The sequence below is a fragment of the Pempheris klunzingeri genome, chromosome 17 (genome assembly GCF_042242105.1).
Source record: "Pempheris klunzingeri isolate RE-2024b chromosome 17, fPemKlu1.hap1, whole genome shotgun sequence".
NCBI lineage: Eukaryota > Metazoa > Chordata > Actinopteri > Acropomatiformes > Pempheridae > Pempheris > Pempheris klunzingeri.
In genome coordinates this window covers 7,915,513-7,936,332 of record NC_092028.1, presented here as the reverse complement: position 1 = coordinate 7,936,332, position 20,820 = coordinate 7,915,513, and the positions used below count along the sequence as shown (strand labels likewise).

General features: G+C 42.4%; 1 protein-coding gene across 4 annotated transcripts in view; it reads right to left on the bottom strand.

Moving 5' to 3' along the window:
• The window catches only part of hdac5 (histone deacetylase 5), a 45,733-nt gene that overhangs the window by 18,528 nt on the left and 6,385 nt on the right, over positions 1 to 20,820 (bottom strand). The window contains exons 2-6 of one of the 4 annotated variants that reach the window (XM_070848617.1): positions 19,016 to 19,163; positions 3,297 to 3,383; positions 1,095 to 1,357; positions 787 to 931; positions 552 to 657 (exon numbers count right to left, since the gene is read on the bottom strand). In XM_070848617.1, coding sequence (XP_070704718.1) covers positions 552 to 657; positions 787 to 931; positions 1,095 to 1,357; positions 3,297 to 3,383; positions 19,016 to 19,037 — 623 coding nt within the window. In that variant the 5' untranslated portion in view covers positions 19,038 to 19,163. Of the gene's footprint in view, positions 1 to 551; positions 658 to 786; positions 932 to 1,094; positions 1,358 to 3,296; positions 3,384 to 12,314; positions 12,472 to 19,015; positions 19,164 to 20,820 lie in introns of those variants that run through there. The other 3 variants (XM_070848619.1, XM_070848615.1, XM_070848616.1) reach the window with 3 other exon arrangements.

The window sequence follows — 20,820 nt, the reverse complement described above, 5'->3', positions numbered from 1 at the left end:
AAGTGTTGGCGTCAGTGCTACGTTTGAATACAGTGTAAATGACGTGTTTTAAAATATCACCATGAGCTTTTAACAATTTTCTCATCCAGTCCTTGCATGAAAATATACTCTTCTTAGCTCAGAGTGTTGCAAAGCAGCAGCAGCAGCAGCATCACACTACAGCAGCGGCGTAGGACGCTTCATAAATCAGTCTCAGGTACAATTCTGAGGACACACTGTTAACTTTCAGTGATTCTGAGACTCTAAATTCTAAAATATTGGCACTAGTTTAGACACCCAGTTAAACTCTGTCAGTGTGAGTTAAAGCTGCTTGTTTAAGCCCGGGTCAGACTACAAAGCTGTTTACTCCTCGCAAACTAGAGCAGCAGCTCAGGACACTGACACAGGACACTGTTTACACCAGGCAATGAGAGGGGGCGAGACATTCATACATGTCTGCTGTCACTGTAATTACTAAATCACTGGTAGGACAGAAGATGTAGCCTACGTTTACATTTGATAGGATGTATTAACAAAAAAGTTCCATCACAGGCAGACTGTAAAAGACTCACCAGCACTTTGGGGAGAAGGAATGGTTCAGTCCGCCAACACCAGGCTCTTTCTTACTGAGAAGGAACTCCTGCAGCTTGAGCTTCACCTCTGTACTGGCAATAGCACCTTCCAAAACACATCAAAGAGAGTGGACGGCAATCAGCACACTTGAGCGTCTTTAAAATGATGGCTTGCAGACACAGAGTCAACATGTGCACGCAGAGAGGTAGTAAAAGCAGCAGTAGTATAACCTACTCTCTTTGCCTTTCTCCTTGTTCCTCAGCAGCAGCAGTTGTTGCTCCAGTCGATGTTTCTCCTGCTCCTCGTGTCTTTGTTGCTCCAGTTTCCTTTTCTGCTCCAGCTCCTGCTGCCGCTTTGCTGCCAGCAGCTCCTGTTGTTGCTTACACACACACGCACACACATACACACACAAACACAAACACATTTTACTGAGTAACAAGTAAACCAACTGACGAGCACTCTCACTGGTTACCCAACAAACATGAAATGGGAGTCAGTGTGGAAGGTTTAAAGGTTCAGGGACAAACCAAATGAATGAGTACCTGACTAGCTACCTTCAGGTGTTCCTGCAGCTGCACTTCATGTTGTCTTGTGAGCACTTCGTGTTTTTTCTGGAACTCTGCAAATAGTAGTTGTTTCTGGAGTTCCTGCTGCTGTTTGAGTAGCACGAGTTCCTGCTGGAGCTGCTGCTCTCTCAGGGATGTGTCGACCGTCGGACCCCCAGACAGAGACCCCACCCTGGGCTCTGTCCGCAGGTCCACTGGGCCTCCTCCTCCTCCTCCTGGGCCTTCTCCTGGTCCTCCACCTGGAAAAGCAGGTCAGCTTTACTCCTCCCGATCACACTGCTGATTGTGCTGTTCCGTTTGTGCTTTTTTTCCATCCTCACTTAAAAGTATTTAATTGTCTGTCTGGTGTTTTACATTTGCCTTAACTTTCATAACTGTACGTTTGTTCATGCAAGTTTGGATTTTACACATGTACCTGATTGAGTGCCACATCACAAATTAAACTACTTGTCAGGACTACAGCAGCTATAGAGACACAACATGGACACCACAAGAACCATCATTTTTGAAATATAAACATACATAAACAACATTAACATCGATTTTTTAAAATTGTGACAAGGGCACATACTAAGCGGTGCATAATACAGTGTACAACTCTAATTATCTCAAACCTAGAATTGCATTTCTGGAGAGATGTTTCTTGTTACTGACATGTACAATAGGTTGATATCAGAAAAGATATATCAGCCTGACCGATTAAGCTCCTGGCATTTACGGAGTAAAAGAACTCACTAGTTTTTTTTAGTAACACATATCTATCAAAATGATCTTCACTGCTCACCACGATCACTGCTCTCTATCTCAGAGAAGGAATGAATGCAAACACAGCTATTGCATGGCAGCAGTCTCCCATTCAGTAATGAGACAAGGTGAAACAGAAGTTATGGATGTAACTGGATGTGACTGGGTATAACTCCAGTTGTATAAGTAGGTAGGGGTGGAGGTAACAATTTACATTTGCTCTTGCTGTAGTCATTTCTTTGTGTACATTGTTGTTGAATCATGAGAGTTTTATCTCTTTTCTGGTTAATTCTAGCGAGGCTACGCTGAGGAGGGCAGTTGTATATTTATAAGTGATAATTAGCTTTATGCACCATCTGTGTAGTGCTGTCTATAGAAATTACATTTATTGATAATTGTGCTACACTATACTTGAGTATGATATTCTAGTACCTTTTCCAACTCTGTACATAAGAGTGTAGTTCAGAATTGATAGATATAACTATGTAACAATGAAAAAACAATGCAAAGACAGTTACTGAGGAGCATATAATTAGCATTAGCATACAGTCTGCTCCTGTATGATACATCCTTCTAGTTAATCTAGGGGGTCATCCTCAGGTGAAATCCAACACTGGACATTAAATCTAGGACTGATTATTTGTCTTGAGCTCTGGAGATCTTTAACTGATTTTATGCATTTCTTAAAGGAATTCTGTGCCTATTTTCAACCAGCTTTGTATCATAACAAAGTTGGTAGCATATGCAAATGAACGATTTCCTCCATCTTGCCTGCTCCACGAAGCTCCCCGATCTCGTTATCCACCAGATGACACGTTTTATTAACCGTCTCTGGTTAAGCCTGACAAATTATAGACAACACTGTGGAAAGTCAACCATTGCTCATTTGGATATACTACCAGCATTGTAACGACATAAAGCTGGTTGAAAATCAGCAAAGTACCCTTTTTAGGAACTCCTTTAGAAGTGAATGCCTTTTGCAAAGTATCAAAATTGATGCAGCAGAACCAGAGATATGGTCTTTTTTACTGCACCAAATAATGTCAATGCAACTCAATTACCAACAGTTCAGTCAGAGATTTGGGTGTATTATGCTAGTCGTGGGTAATGTAGCTTTGAGCCTCAAGCATAGACAAGAAGCAGCTCACTCCCGCTGACATAAGTGATAAACCCTTGAGTAAAAAAGTCTGTATACAACTTTTTCCACATATGCAGTACTACTCCAGTAGACCTATAAACAGACTCTGATGTATAAAATCAGTGTGGTTCCCCTTTAAGTAACTCTTGGACCCACCCATAAGACCTTCAGAATCCCCTACAGCCTCTTAGACAGTCTACTGGTCCACATTTAGGAGGCGTCCAACCCACTGAATCAAACCCCTTTTTGAGACATGGAACCCCTCCTCAAGGACTCTTAGAGGACTCCCCACTTACCACCTTCTCCACCTCCTCCCCTCTGCTCGCCTGCTGTTCCTACTGGGCTCTGCATGCCCGATGGGAGGCTGCTCTTCACCTCCACTACTGTAGGACAGAGAAACAGAAAGAGGAGAGGGACAAAAGAGTGATTGATTAGACTATTATATCATTCATTATTATATCAGTCACGGCATAACATCCCCCCCAACACAAACACACACGCAAAAGCAGTTCAGATTCAGATGAGCTGCGATAGTGTTGTAAGAACTGAGGAACACAGCGTCCTGCCACCTAAAAATAGCCACAGGCCTAGCATTAGCCTAACATTGATAGCAGTGACTTAGAATTATCCGAGAGTTATCTTAACCTATGTGCAGCACGGCACATAAGGACACAGCAGAATATTTTAACATGTGCCATACATATTCACAGTGACAAATGAGCAGAGATGCCTGCTGTTATTTATAGCAGTGAGGGAGAAAGACAGAAAAAGTGAAGTAAGAAAAGAGCACTGCAGAAAAACCCAAAGCGATGTTGCATTACAGAAATTAGTATAATGGGAAACGTTAAAATTAAATCATAAACGTGTCCCTCCTGTCCTCTCAATCAGTGACAAATGCATTGCTTTCTACAGATCTAGATTTGTAGCCTCCACTTGGACTAATCAGTATGACAGATTAATACTGATTTCCTGCTCCAGGCGCCATAGTGGTGTTGGCCGACTCTTTACCTTGTGAAGCGAAAGATTCGGGGACTCGTTGAGGCAAAAATTCATCGCAATCATTTTGAATTTGTCACTAAAGCTTTAACTTATAGTGTTGTGTACAGGGGAAATTGCTGCTGCTATTGGTGGCCTGGAGGTAAAGTGGCCATGTTTGGTAGATAGTGACCTTAAAAAAATCCAGTAGGTTTTGGAACATACTGTCAACATTTGTTTGGTTAAGTCAGCATTTTACCGAACAACAAAATGGGAATTAATAGATGTTTACATCCAGCTGGGCGAACACTAACAGTAGGTGGCACTAATTTTCAAGCATGGTCCCAATAAACCATTGCAGAGGGAGAGAGTGCAATGAGATGACATAATTAAAAGAGCACCAATCAATATGTTTCTTTGACATATTCATTTGAGGAGGGTCAAAAACATTTTTTTTTTCCCTCACACAAAAATTGCATGAATATAGTTGGATGGAAACACACTGTGAGCGGCTATTTAGGTTTTAATAGTATTCATGTATAAGCAGCACTCAGGCCAGACGCTCCCTATCAGCTTTGCTGCTCCAATCAGCTTACACTGATCACTGTGTGAGTGTGTGGGTGGGTGGGTGGGTGTGGGTGTGGGTGTGGGTGTGTGTGGGTGGGGGGCTTGTGTGTGTATGTGAGAAAGAGAGAGAGAAAGAAAAAGAGAGAGAGAGAGAAAAAGATAGAGAGAGAGAGAGAGAGTAACAGTCTGCCATCATCTGGAGTATTTCTTTAGGTTACAGCAGGCAACAGGTTGACACACTGCCTGATAGACAACACGGGAGTGAAAGAGAGAAGGGTGAGGTGAGGGATCTCAACATCCCATTGCCGTCAGCACAGATTGATGTGCCCTTGAGCAGAGCACTGACACTGACCTAAAGCCTGTGGCAAACAGGCTTTCCTGGTTATTGGATCACGGTACCTCTTAGAAGATGCCACACATCGCAACATGTTTGGACGTCAGTATGTTACCTGTCTACTGGCCGAGGAGGAAAGTCAATTAGACTTTCCTACCATGTAGTCTGACCTATGACTTTTCTATACGAAGGTGTCCTGATTGGTTCTTCTTTGGGATACCCTTTCTCGCTTTTGTGTCACGTGGGTTCTAAGCTAATCAAATGCCAACCTCCACAAAAAGGTCAAGCTCATTAGCCCTGTCCAGGCGGATTGTGACCAATTGGAGGAGGAAGGATTTCATCATTTTTATATTTACTGTATTCAGTCGCTACCTGACCTCTGGCCTTTGACCTCACAACTTGGCACAGAGAATATGTACTGTATCCCCTGATGCAAGCTCAGATTTTATTTCTGACTAAATCATGTGGAATTATCGGATTATTTTTCACTTTCACACACATGCAAAGAGGTAGTTCAGTTTCAGGTTTGCAGGTTTGTGACCGTTAAGTTAGCTCGGTCCAGTCTTGGCTGTTGCAAGAAAAGGTTGGTAGAAAAACCTCAAACTGAGAGCTGGGGATCAACAAGTCCGTGTGTGTGCATGTGTGTGTGTGTGTGTGCATATGTGTACAGCCACTCACATCTAAATTACCTAAACAAATATGCTGGCGTTTCACTGTGACGCACGTGTCTCCCCTTCCACTACAGCACACACACTGTCCCTGTGTGTGTGTGTATGTGAGAGACTGGTCTGTGAGTGTGTGTGCAACAGTCCATTTTGGCAAGAGAGCGGCATTCCACAGCAGCCAGCGTCTGACGTCAAACTGAGGACATTTATAGTCTGGTAAACACACACACATACACGCGCACACACACACACACACACACACTAACGTACAGTCTGACAAAGAGGCAACATTTCAGTCAGTCGTATCAGTCTCTAACGGACTGCAGCTCTCTGGAGTTACACACAGTAATTCATGTACCAGGACGGATGCAGTAAAAAAGAATGAAAGACAGACTGTGCATCGAGTTTGTCCAGGAAGTGAATCCTAGTAGTGAGCACAGACTGGTGATTATACCATGGTGCTAATGACTCTGTATGCACTAATGCAGCACAGAGAACTTCAAATCACAATGTCAAAGCTTTTTCTCTTGATTGAAACTGTTTATGTAGAGATTATGATTGCTACACAGAATTAGGTTCTATGTTTGCACTGGTCAGGACTCCAGGTGTAGCTCTATGAGACATTTTTTTATAGGGCTGCAACAATTATGAATATTTCTGATTAATATGAAATGCCACAGAACCAGGATTATGTCCTAATGTCCATTATGTCCATTAGATAAAACTAAACGATTTATCTTTATTCACGTCTGCTAAAATGCTACATAATGCAGCTCTTATAAACAAAAAATATCAGCTTGCAGCAGCTCAAATTGCTCCAGAAGCATACAGTTGCACTCAAAATTATCCACCCCCCCATTGTAAATTAGCTGTACTGACAAAATTTACAAATTTTCAGCTGTGTTCAATGAACAACTCAACAATCTAAATAGCTCAACACAACTAATATTAGCGTAAAATACCACTTTTAATGACTACTGCAGTCTCAAAATTATTCAACCCCCTGAATAAAATCCCTCATAAGCACTCATTTGTAAATCAGATATTGTTTCAAGCACACTTGATGCAACTAAACAAGGGCCTCATTAGTTGCATCAGGTGTGCTTGAGACAGAACACATCAAACACCCAGACTGGCTGTGGGTTTGTTCACAGTGATGTTTGGTCACATGTTAGAAATATGGGTAAGTCAAGAGAACTGTCCAAGAGAGGAGATGACTGCTTTGCACAAACAAGGAAAAGGATACAAAAAGATGACGAAGACACTGAACGTTCCAAGAGATACCGTTGGTAGCATAGTTCACAAGTTCAAAGCTAAAGCAACACTGGCTGCACTACCTGGACTTGGCAGAAAGAAGAAATGGCTGCCACCAGATTTCTGAGGAGGCAGGTGACCAAAAACCCTCGAGTGACTCAAAAAGACCTGCAGCAAGACTTGGTGGCAGCAGGCACTGAGGTTTCAGTTTCTACAGTGAGACACATACTAAACGCTGAACGCCTACAGTGAAGCATGGCGGTGGCTCTGTGATGCTCTGGAGCTGCTTTGCTTCTTCTGGCACTGGAGTGTTTGGAGGGCAAGATGGATTCAACCAAGTATTCCAACCAACCACTGCATTTCATTGCCTTGTACTGTACAGGTGTAATGACAATAAAGTTGAATCTAATCTAATCTATCAGGAAATCCTGGGAGAAAACATCATTCTGTCTGCGAGGAAGCTGAAGCTTGGGCGTCATCAGACCTTCCAACAGGACAGTGATCCCAAACATACCTCACAGTCCACCAAGGTTGGCTTCAGAAAAAGTCCAGAACATACTAGAGTGGCCGTCACAGTTGCCGGACTTGATTCCCATAGAAAATCTCTGGTGGGATTTGAAGACGGTGGTTTTTGCAGCATGCAAACCCAAGAACATCAGAGAGCTGGAGGCTGTTGCCCATGAGGAATGGAAATGGAAAGATTCCTCAGGAACGCTGTCAGAACCTGGTGGCTGGCTGTGCATCATGTTTGTAGCAGGTCCTAACAGCATCTATTAAGATCTATTAAGAACTAAAGATGCTTGTGAAGAAGGGGTTGAATAATTTTGAGACTGCAGTAGTCATTAAAAGTGGAATATTGTGTTGAATTTGGAGAAACCACCTGTAATATTAGTCGTGTTGAGCTGTTTCAATTGTTCTTGTTTGAGTTTCCAATAAAGGTTGATTAATTTTGAGTGCAACTGTAGCTTAGTTGTACAAATGCGTGTGAATGTCCAGTTCCCTCCCGATGGCAGGGTTGGCAACCTCCCATCAGTATGTGAATGCTGTGTGAATGGGTGAATGTGAATGTATTGTTAAAGCCTTGAGTGGACGAAAAGACTAGAAAGGCGCTATACAAGAACATTCCCTTTGCCATTTACCAGTTAATCAAAAATGAAGCTGATGTAGAAAAGGTTGCAACACATACACATTGTGTATTCCAACTCTAATGTACAGTTTGAATTACTAGAGAATATACTTGCGGTATTTTTTTGGATTGGACCACTGGAATGCACCAATTCTGTATTACAATCCAACAACTGGGAATTTCCAACTTCGTAGCAGGAATGCTTTAAACTATGATCCAGTCTGTATCAGATAATAAAAGCTGTTTGTTGTTTTACACACTCACTGTTTTAAGTCTTTTCCCTGTTACACAGGAAGAGTTTTATGTTTCCAGTTATTTTGGAAAAAGCCAAGAAGAAGAAGAAAAAGATGAATCCTTAACTTCAGACAATCTCTGAAGGGTGCAGTGCAGAAACACTGGAGAAATTAGCTGAGCAAAGACGACGGAGATGTAACAAAAACAAAACTGGTGTAATAGTTGACAAAGCCTGTTCTCAGCAGGTGATTATTCACAGGTCCTCCTAGGGCCAGACTGTAATTGAAGTCTTCCTTTTGCTTCCTTTGATTACATTGACCATCTACGGCCATCATCAGATATGTCTGCAAAGGGAGAGATAAAGATGCTACAATAAGCGCTGGCTAAGATGTGTTACTGCTAATTAAGAAAAAGGCATGTCTCATAAAGACACAAAGAAGCGAGACAGAGGTGTGTAGTTTGAAGTCCAGCCTCTGTTTCAGTTGCTCCTATTTCACATTGCTGCTGCTAATGCTGCTGCTGGGAGGTATTTCTGGAAACCAATGTTCATCTTCTCTCTGTCTGTCTGTCTGTCTCTCTCTCTCTCTCTGTCTCCCTCTCTGTCTTGTTCGTTCTGCATTGCTAAAAGAAAATAGGCAGTATGACATCAGCCCTGCAAAACACTCTAAAATAAGCCAGGAGAGAGGGAGACAGAGAGGGAGAAAGAAAAGACAGAGCAAGAGAGAGAGTGAGGTAAAAATAGTATAATGGCTGTGTGTACTTTCGACAAATTAGAAGCTTAGAGAGAGAGAGAGGAGTCACGTGTGCAGCGTTGCTATAGAGACTGAGGGTGGGTCTGAAGTATTATGGTCTGGCAGACTGTAGGTCATCCACAGCGGATGCTGTCTGTTGTGTTACACTAAGCTGTCTTTGACAACATCTGGTTCAATCAGTTACACAGTAAGTGCACATTTTAAGAGCTCCCCTTATTGTCATAATAACAATGAATACAGTCTGTGTAATGTTAAGGAGGTCATTCGTGGTGATGAACCCCCTCCTCCCAAATTATCACCAACTCTGCTGACTCTGCTGACCACATCACTGAAGTGCAAAGAATGATGGAAAAGCTTGCCCCCGAGTGCAATATTGAAATTATACAACAGTTTCCAACAATATAAAAGAAAGAATTAAAATGTAGTCATACAGTGGGGCAAAACTCTGAAAATAAAAAACTTTTTAGCCACTGTTGTTTCCATGATAATAGATGGGACTCTAATAACTGGACAACAATCAGTCACGTTAGTGGACTCCTATGTAATGAAACCTAGTTTACCAGTCAAGCAAGCAGGCAGACACAACCTTGCAACAGAGACGATAACTCCACTGGAATATTGAAACACGAGATGAAAGGGAACTTGTTGCTTGCCACAAAATTGGTGAAACACGTATTGCTTGTGGCAGAATTGCACATTTGAATTAAGCATTTGGAGGTCTTGAGTTGACCACCCAGACCAAGCACTACAATGGGAGGGGGGATCTCCCCAGGAGGAGAGGAGGGAGAGCAGGGATAAGAGCTAAGCTTACCCAGCTTGTATTTAAGGTTGCACCTAGCTAATGTCTGGTCATGGGAAGATCTAGTGGATGAAATGGAATGAAAATCTGGCTTGTCACCTGATCTGGCCTGTTCCCAATGGGCGTAATACTAGGCATGGGTAAAAATGAAGGAAAAAATATTTTACAAAACAAGATGATAATCACATAAACTAATTATTTTTTTAATAATCTAACGCACTTGCGACGGCCTTCAGCTTAACATTGACCTGACTGTGCTGGACTTGAACAAGCTGCAGAGGTGTCATAGTCTCTCTCTAGTGTGTACTCTAGCCTATACCCTCAGTCAGCTGCACTCTACTGTCCTGTAATTTGGCACAACTAATTTAAGTGAATTTGTACTCGGTAGTACTGATGTAACTTGGTTGGTATCCTAAAAGTACCAAAGTCGATACCAAACACTAATCAGTTTGCAAAAACGCATGTCAGCGTCCATTTTTAAAAGGTCCTATTTTATGCAAAATATAGGTCCCTATGAGAAAAGGCCATCCTGTCTCTTTTTCTCCTGCTGCATCTTTCAGTAAATATGTGTGAAAACACTCCATTTACATTTGGCACCTTTCATAATGTTATTAGGGGATCTGATGAACATGTGACTTCCTCCGGACCTTTAGCATGCTGACTATCCCCGCCCACTGAAAACCTCATGAGTCCACGTTGCTGTCCGCCATGGTTTCTACTTTACTAATGCCAGCTGTCTGCAACACGAAGACGTCGAAGGCAAGAGCAAAGCATGCAAATTGTTGTGTTCTTCTAAAACAGAGCTTGCAGAAAGAGTCTGAAAACAGCTGCAGCAGCCACGTCTGCTATGAGAAAAATAATGTGTTTGTTGAATATAAACCATGTAAATCTGTTGTAGTAGGACCTCCACATACAAATTGAATTGAACTTGAAAAAGAGTAAAATATGGGGCCTTTAAAGATAAAATGTGATCATATATATATATGTAAAGAGCAAACACAAGGCTAATCTGAGAAAACACGAGCTACAGCAGAGGACAAATTGCCCCTGCAACCACCAATATTAAAGTGTCTGTGAGCCTGTTAAGTCTGCACACAAACAAACAAATACACATATACACTGACCTGGATTCAACCAGTGAGCCAATACTGTAATTGCGGCTGAAAAGAAGATTAGAGTGAATGTGCGTCCTGCTTATACCAACTAACAACCTAGTGGCATCAAGCCACACTCCCAACCAAGCTCACCTCACTTCAGCAGTCACATTGTTCAGCAGACTGGAACAAAACCTCCACAGGTTGAATACTCACAAGATGCATTACTGGTCTTTTAGCAGCCACATATCTCACTAGGGGTATTGAGTTTCTTTGTTCACACTCTGTTTGAGAATTAGATACATTACTTGAATCTAAAAGTACAGATAAAAGTAGTGTCCTTGGCTGAACAAAGCACTTAGCAGTCAAGGAGAGTAAAAAAAGTTCCTGTCCTAAAAGGTTCCTAAACAAAGGTTGTCCATACTCCCTAAACTGAGCAGTGTACAGCAGTAGGTAACTTTGCAGGAAATCACAAGAGAGTGTGATTTATGGAACAGAGCCTGGGGCATTCTTGCCATTTTTCTCTTGACAAAGTTAAGAGGTGTCATTGTGCTTCATGAATCTACTTTGCTTAAAGACTCAGGAATTCCTTTACTATGCTTTGTAAATTACATCAATACCCCTGTTGGCTGGGAGCAACTTTAAACAGTAGTGAAGAAGTTATTATTGATGAATTTTGTCACTAGCATTGCTTATCATACCTCTGTTTGGGTACACTCATGTTCTAAGCTCTGGAATTACAGTTCCTATCATTCAGGGGCTTTGTATACAGGAAGTATATTGTATACTGCCCATGGGTTCAGTCAGTTAGCTGTGGGCTACAACTTGAGCTCAGATTTTTTAGCCTATGTTTGTTAACATATTGGTGCTTGGAGCCACTAAAAGTATGCCAAATCAGCTATTAGCTGTTCCTGTTTGCAATGTAACCATGTATGTACAAACAACTACCTTTGACAGACAAGAAAACTAAAAAGGTGATGATTCTCAGGCTAGTTCTGGAGATATAAAGAATCTTTTCTCTGTGAAAAAAAGAAGTGTTGTGTTTAGATTTGACTGAGCTATGAGAAGCAACACGTAATTTGAGGCAAAATGCAGCAGTCACAGCACGAAGGGTTTTTAAGTACCTTAATTGCCTCCATGAGCTGTGTTACAACCACTTCTGCTCCAAATGTTGAATGTGTTGTTAAGCGAGTCATACTACTAACTAGCACCCTGTTGTTTTTAGTACACAAGCATGCACCTGCCCCTTTCACCTCAAGCAGCATCTTTGCCTCCCATCTCCCCCCCAGGGGAGGTAGGTGCACCTACCAGTTTGAAAACCTCTGACCTAACCCTACTGTCCATCCTAATAATCTGTTCAACCAAAAAAAACAAAAAAACATCTGAGCTCCTCCAACACTTGTGCACCCTTTTTTCCCCAGACATTCAAAGTAACACTTTTTGTAATTGCCACATCAAACCAACAGGACAAATCAGCCCCCCTCCCCGCCTCTCCTTTCCCAGAGATGACTCACCGGCGGTGGGCATGGCAGTGCTGGAGCCCCTGTTGCCACTCAGGAGCTCCAGAGGCTGGTGGTGGCTGTCTGTGCTGGCAGAGGAAAAACAGGACTCAGTCTCATAGATGGTCTGCAACATGGCGCACAATCCTGACACCGTGGGATGCAACAGCATGCCAAGACAAGAGGCAGCGCTCTATTTAGTCACAAAAAACACCAGTCAATTCCTCTTCCGAGACACCGGCATGGTGTTTAGTTTAGGAATCAATTTGCCAAAGATGGGGGAAAAACAAAAAATGAAATGTGCTTTTTAAGAATATTGAATCATGGATTACTCATTCTGTGCTTCCATTGTAAAATTATCTTTAAATGTATCAAAAAATTACCAAGAATTCCATCAAAAAATGTCTCAAGAGGACTCTAAAGCGGAAGAAAACTTCTCTGTGCTTTTATTGTGTAATCCAGCAAAGGTATCCTGTTTAAGACGCAGTCTCAGTTTGATTTTTGCAGGTAGCCTCTGCCTCTCTTTTCCTGGAGCTTCCGCTGTCTCTGGCTCTTCAGTTTGTGCTGTGATGACCAGTCACTGACACTTTAAACAAAAATCCTCTTTTCAAATGTTGTAGCCTCAGCTGTAGATTCCAGAAATCCCTCCCCTCTGCTCGGCTCAAAGAATGAATCAAAACCAAAAAGGCTTTGTACTGATGTGAAATGTGACTTTCTGGTCAGTCTTGTCTACATCATCCGGAGTCCTGATCCATGCACAACATTCCTGTAACAGCGACAGAGGCTGGTATGTTGCAGATGAAAGGAAAAAGTTTGCTTCCTCTGGTGCACTGAACCCTCCCTGAGTCTTTACCTACCAAACTGAACAAGCAAAGCCGACACCAGAAGGGAATCTGTGAAATCTCGTTGCAGTGTCTTGCCCTTAAAACTGTGTATTTCCATAAGCTGAGAAGTGATGGGAGGGAATCGGCTGGAGAGCGGAGCTGCTGCAGCCACTTACCGCAGCTGAGAACACAACAAAAATAGGGAGACAAGGAGAAGCCGAATTCCACTGCTCGGGAGCATCAAAGGATCCTCATGCTGCTCTCCTCCTGGACGACGAGAGGGAGAGGAGAGGAGAGGAGCAGGAGGAGGAGGAGGAGGAGGAGAGGCAAGGACGTAAATAGCTTTGGGAGAGCGCTCCCCGAGGTTCCATGCTTCCAAAATTAGAACGAAGCGCTGAGAGAATGACAGAGAGAGGGAAATGGAAGGAGGGAGGGAGAGGGACAGAGCGGTACAATAAAAAAAGAATAAGTAGAAATGTGAGGAGAGGAAGGCTCGGCTGGGAGAAGACAAGCAGCAAGTTACAATCCTCCCAGAAAAATGAACAGCCGGAGATCATGTGCTGTCCTCTTATCCATCGCTTGAAAACACACAAAAAGGGGCAGGCTGCTGCGGAGTCGAGCTTTGTACAGCGACAAGAAACAGCTGCTGGTCAGACGGCTAATATTCACTGTCTGAGAGTCGCTGGTGTGCGCGTGTATGTGTATGCGGGCGTGTGTCTATGACGCTCTTTGAGCTGCTGAATGAACGCTGAGAGAGAGGGAGAGAGAGAGAGAGAGAGAGAGAGAGAGAGAGAGGAGACAGAGCGAGGAGGGTGAGCAAGAGAGGAAGGCTGAAAGTAGATCACTGGGTGGCAAAGGAAGTTAGACCAATGAAGAGAAAGTCAACAACAGCTTATTTCATTTAAGCCAGCGTCACACATACAACATACACAAGGAGAGAGAGGGGGGACAAGAACACTGCATCAGCATCCATCCTTCATTCATTCATTCACCTCTCTTTTGCTGCATGTTTCTGATGTCAGATAGGCTGACTTTTGTAAAGATTAAAGACCAAGCAGGGGAGAGAGAAGAGAAGAGAAGAGAAGCATTTACTAACATAGGAGATGGGGGTTGATGGAGAGACTATAGCTGAAAATAGCCTGCCAGAGAGGAGGAGGAGCTAGAGATAAAAATAGACAGAGAGAGAGCAGTAAGCCTACAGCTCTGGGGTGGGGAGGAGGGGGCTGTGGGGGGAGGGAGAGGCGTTCAGCGCTGTCATGTTTCTGCACCGCACTGCCCGGAGATCAACTGTCAATCAAATTGTGTGGGCGGGACTATGGCCTCTTCTTCCACTGATTCTGTGTTGATGCAGTCTGAGCTTCTGCAGGTGGAGACCCTCCACTGTTTAACCACTCTGGCTATGGCTGCTCATGCTGCAAGCTTGCCCCGCCAGCACACCACGTACATGCCACGAACACGCCACTCGTTTGTACGTTAGCATGCTAAAGCAATGGACAGCAAACATGGTAAACATTATAGCCTACCTTTCAAACATTAGCATGTTTACAATGTCACTGTTAGCATACTGATGTAAGCATTTCGCTTAAAGTACCACTGTGCCTAAACTGAGCCTCACAGAGCGGCTGGAATAGGCTGCAGACTCTTGTTGATTTAACAGAAGAAAACTAATCTCGTCTTTACACAGGGAGCTGTAAAAGAACATTGCCTAAATAAAATTAGCATTCACTGGAGAACAGAAACGGTAACTACTTCATCACAGTCATTCAAACATCCTGTAAATACAATATTGCCATGAAGCAGTAATCACCAACACTTAATTCGCCACACTAAAGGACTTGACTTTCCAGTTTTTTTGCAAGAAGCAGAGCAGACATTTGTTGTCCCTTTGTTGAGCTGGCAAGCCAGTAATGCAACATAAGGAATGAACGAACTAGATATTATCTTAAAATAGCATTTTCAGTTTTTTTTCATGGTGGGCGACTGAAGTCATGCAAAGAGAAAATCACCAAGTAATAAAAACTAGCTTAAAGGAATAAGTCAACATTTTGTGAAATACACTAATTAGCTGGATGGGAAACCAGCTCTCAGCTGTCGGCTGTCTCTATTGATATTACTCTGTACAGTATGTAAATATGAAGCCACTGTGCAGCCAGCAGCTTAGCATAAAGACAGGCTATACGTGGGAAACAGCTATCTTGTTTAAATCCAAAAGAAACACAATCCACCTCTGAAACTCACTAATCTAATTTAGATTTTGTGTGTTCCATCCCTGTGAAAAATGCAAAAAATGAGTATCAAATCTCAAAGAGGAAACTGGCCAAAGATTAGTCCAGGACATAACCCCCGGCACAATTACACTATGTGGTTTTTATACTTCAGATGTTTGAACATTTGAGCTCAGATTTCACATAAACTGGTTTTCATCCAACAGCAGCGATTTCAAAGTGTTTCCCACCTGGGAGATAAGATGGAGAATCCCAGAATTGTCGCTTTCTAACCAAAAGCTGCACTGCTCACGTTTCTCACTTTGCAGCCAGTGTGGACATGATTAATTGAAACTGCTGGCTGCTATTTATAGTGTTTGTTTGTTCCATTCAGCAGCTCAGTGCTAAGTGAAGCTGTGCTTTAAGGAGCAGGGTCCAGTGTTTTAACAGAGTGTAATGGGATGTCACTAACTTGTGTGTGGAGTGCATGTTTCCCAAAAAACAAAGGATCAAAATGAAACAGGCTTTATGCAGTTTCCAGGAATGATAATATCTAATTGAAGCATGTTATCATCCCCTTCCTCCCACGTCCTCCTCGTCACCTTCATTGCCCTCATCATCCTTACCTCCTGTGTAAACAGCTCTGTGTCCTCCAGCAGATTTAGGCCTGCCTCAGCATGACTCACAGGTACAATGACTAAATACATAGAGAGGAGAAAACGTAAATCCTAAAAACTAATCTGTAACAACTATGTTGCTTTATATTGAGCTGCCGCATTGCATTGCTCTTATCCAGAACTGTGATCATTTATTAACGACTTGTTCTGTTATCTTCTCATCATCATTTCAAATCAGTTTGGCAGCAAGAGAGGCAGGGAGAGATGCTACTGTCCAGGCAACATGCCTGACATCTTAATGGTCATACTAAACACGTCTGCTAAAGGTGTGTGTCTGTGTGTGTGTGTGTGTGTGTGTGTGAGTGTGTGTGTGTATGTACTGCAGTAGCTCAGCGGATGACTCATCTCTGCGTTTCTATTTGAGGCGCATCAACCCCTGGAGTCACACTGCTGTCTGTGTGTCTGTGTGTATGTGTGCGTTATGTACTATATCTGTATCCATGACAACCAAATTATAGTCACTCAGTCAACCAGTCACTCAGTCAGAGACAAAGGTGTCAAAAATACCTGAGGAGGACTTACAGGTTTCTGGACTGCGTGCTACCGGTTTGTGTACATTACATGTTGGAAACGAATATGGATCAGTGCCCACACATGCTCAAAGAAGCTCTGTATCACAGTTTTCAATCAGACAGCAGTCAGTTTATAAAGCAATCAATCAATCAATCTTTATTTATATAGCGCCAATTCACAACAGTGTTATCTCAAGGCGCTTTACATGAAGAGCAGGTCCAGACCAAACTCTTTAATTAGAGAGAGACCCAACGATTCAGGAATTCAAAATTAAGGATTCAAGAATTCCCACATGAGCAGCATCAGATATTACATTGAGCAACAGTGGCAGGAAGAACTCCCCTTTAATGGGAAGAAACCTCGAACAGACCCAGGCTCAATGTGGGCGGCTTCTGTAGGGGTCCGCGTTGGGTGGAGGTTGGACAGAGAGAGAGAGAGAGAGAGGGAGAGAGAGACAACACAAACAGCAACCAACGTACTAGCAGTGACTATAGCACTAACAATAGGAGTGTGACTAAAAGATTAGCAGTATGATATTAAAGCACACCTGAGGCACACACCTCCATGTTTTGAACTACTCCACGGTTTTTGGCATCCTGTTCTAAGTGACAACCCCCCTAAATCTCCCCATACTGTACTCTGTTCTTTTGTTCTTTTGCTCTATCACTTTTATAACAAGGGGTTAAAAACACAAGGAATATAAAAATATATAAAATGTCACACACGCACATTTTTTTTTCTCTCTCTCTCATTATGGCACACAAGCTGCATTTCTGACTAGATTTCAAGATTTTTGCAATTAAAAAAAAAAACCCACTCCTTTCTATTAAGGCTAATGCTATCATGTTGATGTATGCATAATGTAACCTTTTTTACCACCTTATTTAGGCTTGTTAGCACTTAACACGAAATACAAGTACTTTGACTATACATTACATAGTGCTGGGTTAACAGGTTTGCTTGCCACAGGCATGAGTGACATTCAGCCATATCATTATCATTATAAACACACACAGGTATTTGCACGTCACTGAAGGACAGCAGAGAAGCAGCATACTTTGCAGTGTGATGATATGACTGATTCTGTTATTGACCTCAGGTAGGGCAAGCCATGCATCAGCTGGAAAATGCTTCAAATATTTCAGTCCTCCTCACACTATTTACCCTCAGCCAGTAAACTGAGCTGCTTGCTCAGTACAGCTCCCTTGCCAACAACAAACCACACAATTACTTGTGTGCAACTCCGGAAAAAAAAAAAAAAAAGACTTTCATTGCTCATATGGATTCAACTGGGAGGTCAAAACATTGACACAATAAATACACAGATCATGTACGAGAATGGTATCCTGTAAAAACAAATGATATCATCATTCACTAAAGTATCACATTTTTTAACGATTCACTGATCGTTTCTAATGCCTGAATCGATATTTTAGCCTATGCTGAGGTGAAGTTACGAGACGGTCAGAGATCCATGGGGATACGAGCAGCAGCTTCACATTCCAGATCTAAAGTATGTGGATGTAAACACACACAAACCCTCCCTCACAATGCTCACAGCGCTCTCCACGCTGGGCACTTGACGGCATGTAGCACACCAGCAGGGACTTTACATGTAGCAGCTCATGGTAGCGGGATGGAGCTCAGGCTGAAGCGTAGTGCTTCACTCTCGGTTTATACCACGAGCTCTCATGACCTATGAGCAAGTGTCTCTGTTAGCCGCCGCTGTGTTTTTCCAGGCACCTCCATGTTCACCGGTGTTAATGATGTCATTTGCTGCTCAGTGCTCAGGTGCTGAGCGTCACTGCCTCAAAGAAACCTGCGAATTATGCCTCTCCCCCGCTGGATTAAATAAGCATTAAATCAACTCCCTAGATGTTCAAAGAAGGAGAAATGGTAGTTAACTTTACATCATACGGCACTATCTTAATTAGCAGAGACAGCTACATGTAGCTGTACATGTCCATTTTATTTACTACTCTTCTATGCAGTATAGCAATGATGCAGCCTAAATCTGAAAGACTGGCTTGATGTGCATACTTTGCAGAAATATGCCGCATAATATAGTATGCCTCTACAAGTGTATGATTCAACATTTTGCCGTGGTCAAAAGCAAACAAAAATCACATTAAATCGCTTTATCTGATCACAATGCTTAAAAATCGCAATGCACATTGAAGGCAGCGTCATGATGGTATCAAATCAGGAGTAAAGTAAGTCATCCCAGACCTAACACCCACTGGCCAAAACAGTTCATTTACATGCTTCTGGGGTAACAGCAACTCTGGATAAAAATGAAGAAAAAATAGACATCCGACAGCCCCGTCAAATGACACGACCCAAGTCTTAGCTTTCACCACCACTCATGTCAACACTAGCCAAACGACACTTGTACCATTATACCAGTATAAGCACCAGAAGCACCACCTGTCACACTCAGTTAGAACCCGTATTCACCACCGCAGCTCTATGAGTGACAATGATTGATTGGGACTTACCTGAGGTGTGTGATGAATTCATGTCAGTTGAACCTGGACTCCCCAATCCTTCCGCTGTTTGTATGTGTGTGTTAAAGTGGGTCTTCGGAGTCGGCCATGTGTTGGACAACAGACGATGGACAGACAGACGGATGAATCAGACTTTCTCCTGCAATAGAGAAAATGAAGTTTTTCAGCACTTGCTGCTCACCATTTGTGTAGTATATAGGAGAGCTTGGAAGATAGTGTAGTTATTTAGCCTTATTAGACCCAAAAACTGAAGAACAAAAACTCTTGTACAGGGTTCTCATTAGAATATGTGGCTGAAATCTCAGCCACTAAAATCAACAGTCACAAGCTAGAAATGAGAGGCCTGTTTTTTTCTCAATCTGCCACCACTATTTGTGATAACTATGTAAAGATTTTGCTGTGTGAGAACGAAAAAGTTTTTTATTCCTACAAGCGAAGATATTAGTGAGAGGTTTACAAAGCCAGTGCAAGTGCTGCTGTTGAGCCACAATGTGCTTCCTGCTGGCTACTGCTCAGTATGTATTGTTGTTCCCATTGTACAAGGAAACGATGGAGGAAGAAATGAATGACCATCATTCTATTGTGGAGTCCGATAACTTCCTGTAGTCAGCACGGGCTGTTGGTTTCTGATCACATCCAAACTTTCCAATGTCTTCTCAGTCATTCTAACTTGCATTTTACATGTTGTTTTGCTTTTTGAATAAATCCTGCCAGCAACTCTCTGTCCCAGCGATTACTGCAATGCAATCCAGCGATTAGTTTCAGGTCAAAATGTGTGTTGTGCATTTGTGCAGCACTTTTTATTATGATTAGATTTTTTCCAGGATGACGTCTTCAAACATTTTTGAATGTTGTGTTGCCCCAAAAACAGTCCAAAACCAAAGTTAATCAGTTTACAATTATGGATTATATTATATTATATACTATATCACGTATTTATATTGCATTATTATCACACTGTGTACATATTACCTGTCCTGCTATATATTATGTTACAAAATTCAATACAAAGCATCTTTAGGTACATTGTATGTATTATTCATACCTAAACCTGTACATAGAATGCATTATCATAATGTGTAGAATCTATAGGTTTTTAATGTAGTTTCACTTTAATTTGTATTTACTTCATCCTAATGTATTTGTTTTCTTACCTCATAGCCTGTACATTTACTCTCTGGGGATCGATACAGTCCGATCTGATATTATCTCATCTTTGTGTGACATTATCTTTATCAAATGCAGGTCTTGACTTATTCTTACTTTCACCTTTTTTTAAACTTCTAACTTCAGAGCTAAACTTAATCGGCGTCTCACTGGTCCACATTTGTGATTGATTCTATAGTGTGTTGTGTCCTGAACCAACATTGTATCTGAACAAGTTACATCACATCAAGGAAACAAGCTGTACCCTGACGATTAATGTGGCTCCCTGGTCCTCTGGTGCCACCTACTGGTCCAGTACAGTCTGGTATATGTGTGTCAGTATGAGAGAGAGAGACCTCTCTACAGTGCAGTAATGTCATTATTACCTGACATACAGAAAAGCATGGCATCCTCACTGATTGTGTTTTCACACTCAAACACACACACATTTGTTCTTCACACCACACACATACACGCACACATGAGCAGCAGCAGGTCTGTCTGAGGTCTGCTGGCTACACGGAGCCCACTCGTGTAATGCTCTTAGCAAGACAGAGGGCATGTCACTGCGGGTGGATTCATCATCATCATCATCATTGTCACCATCATCATCATGCCACCTCGACCCACTGTTTACCTGTGCACTTTAA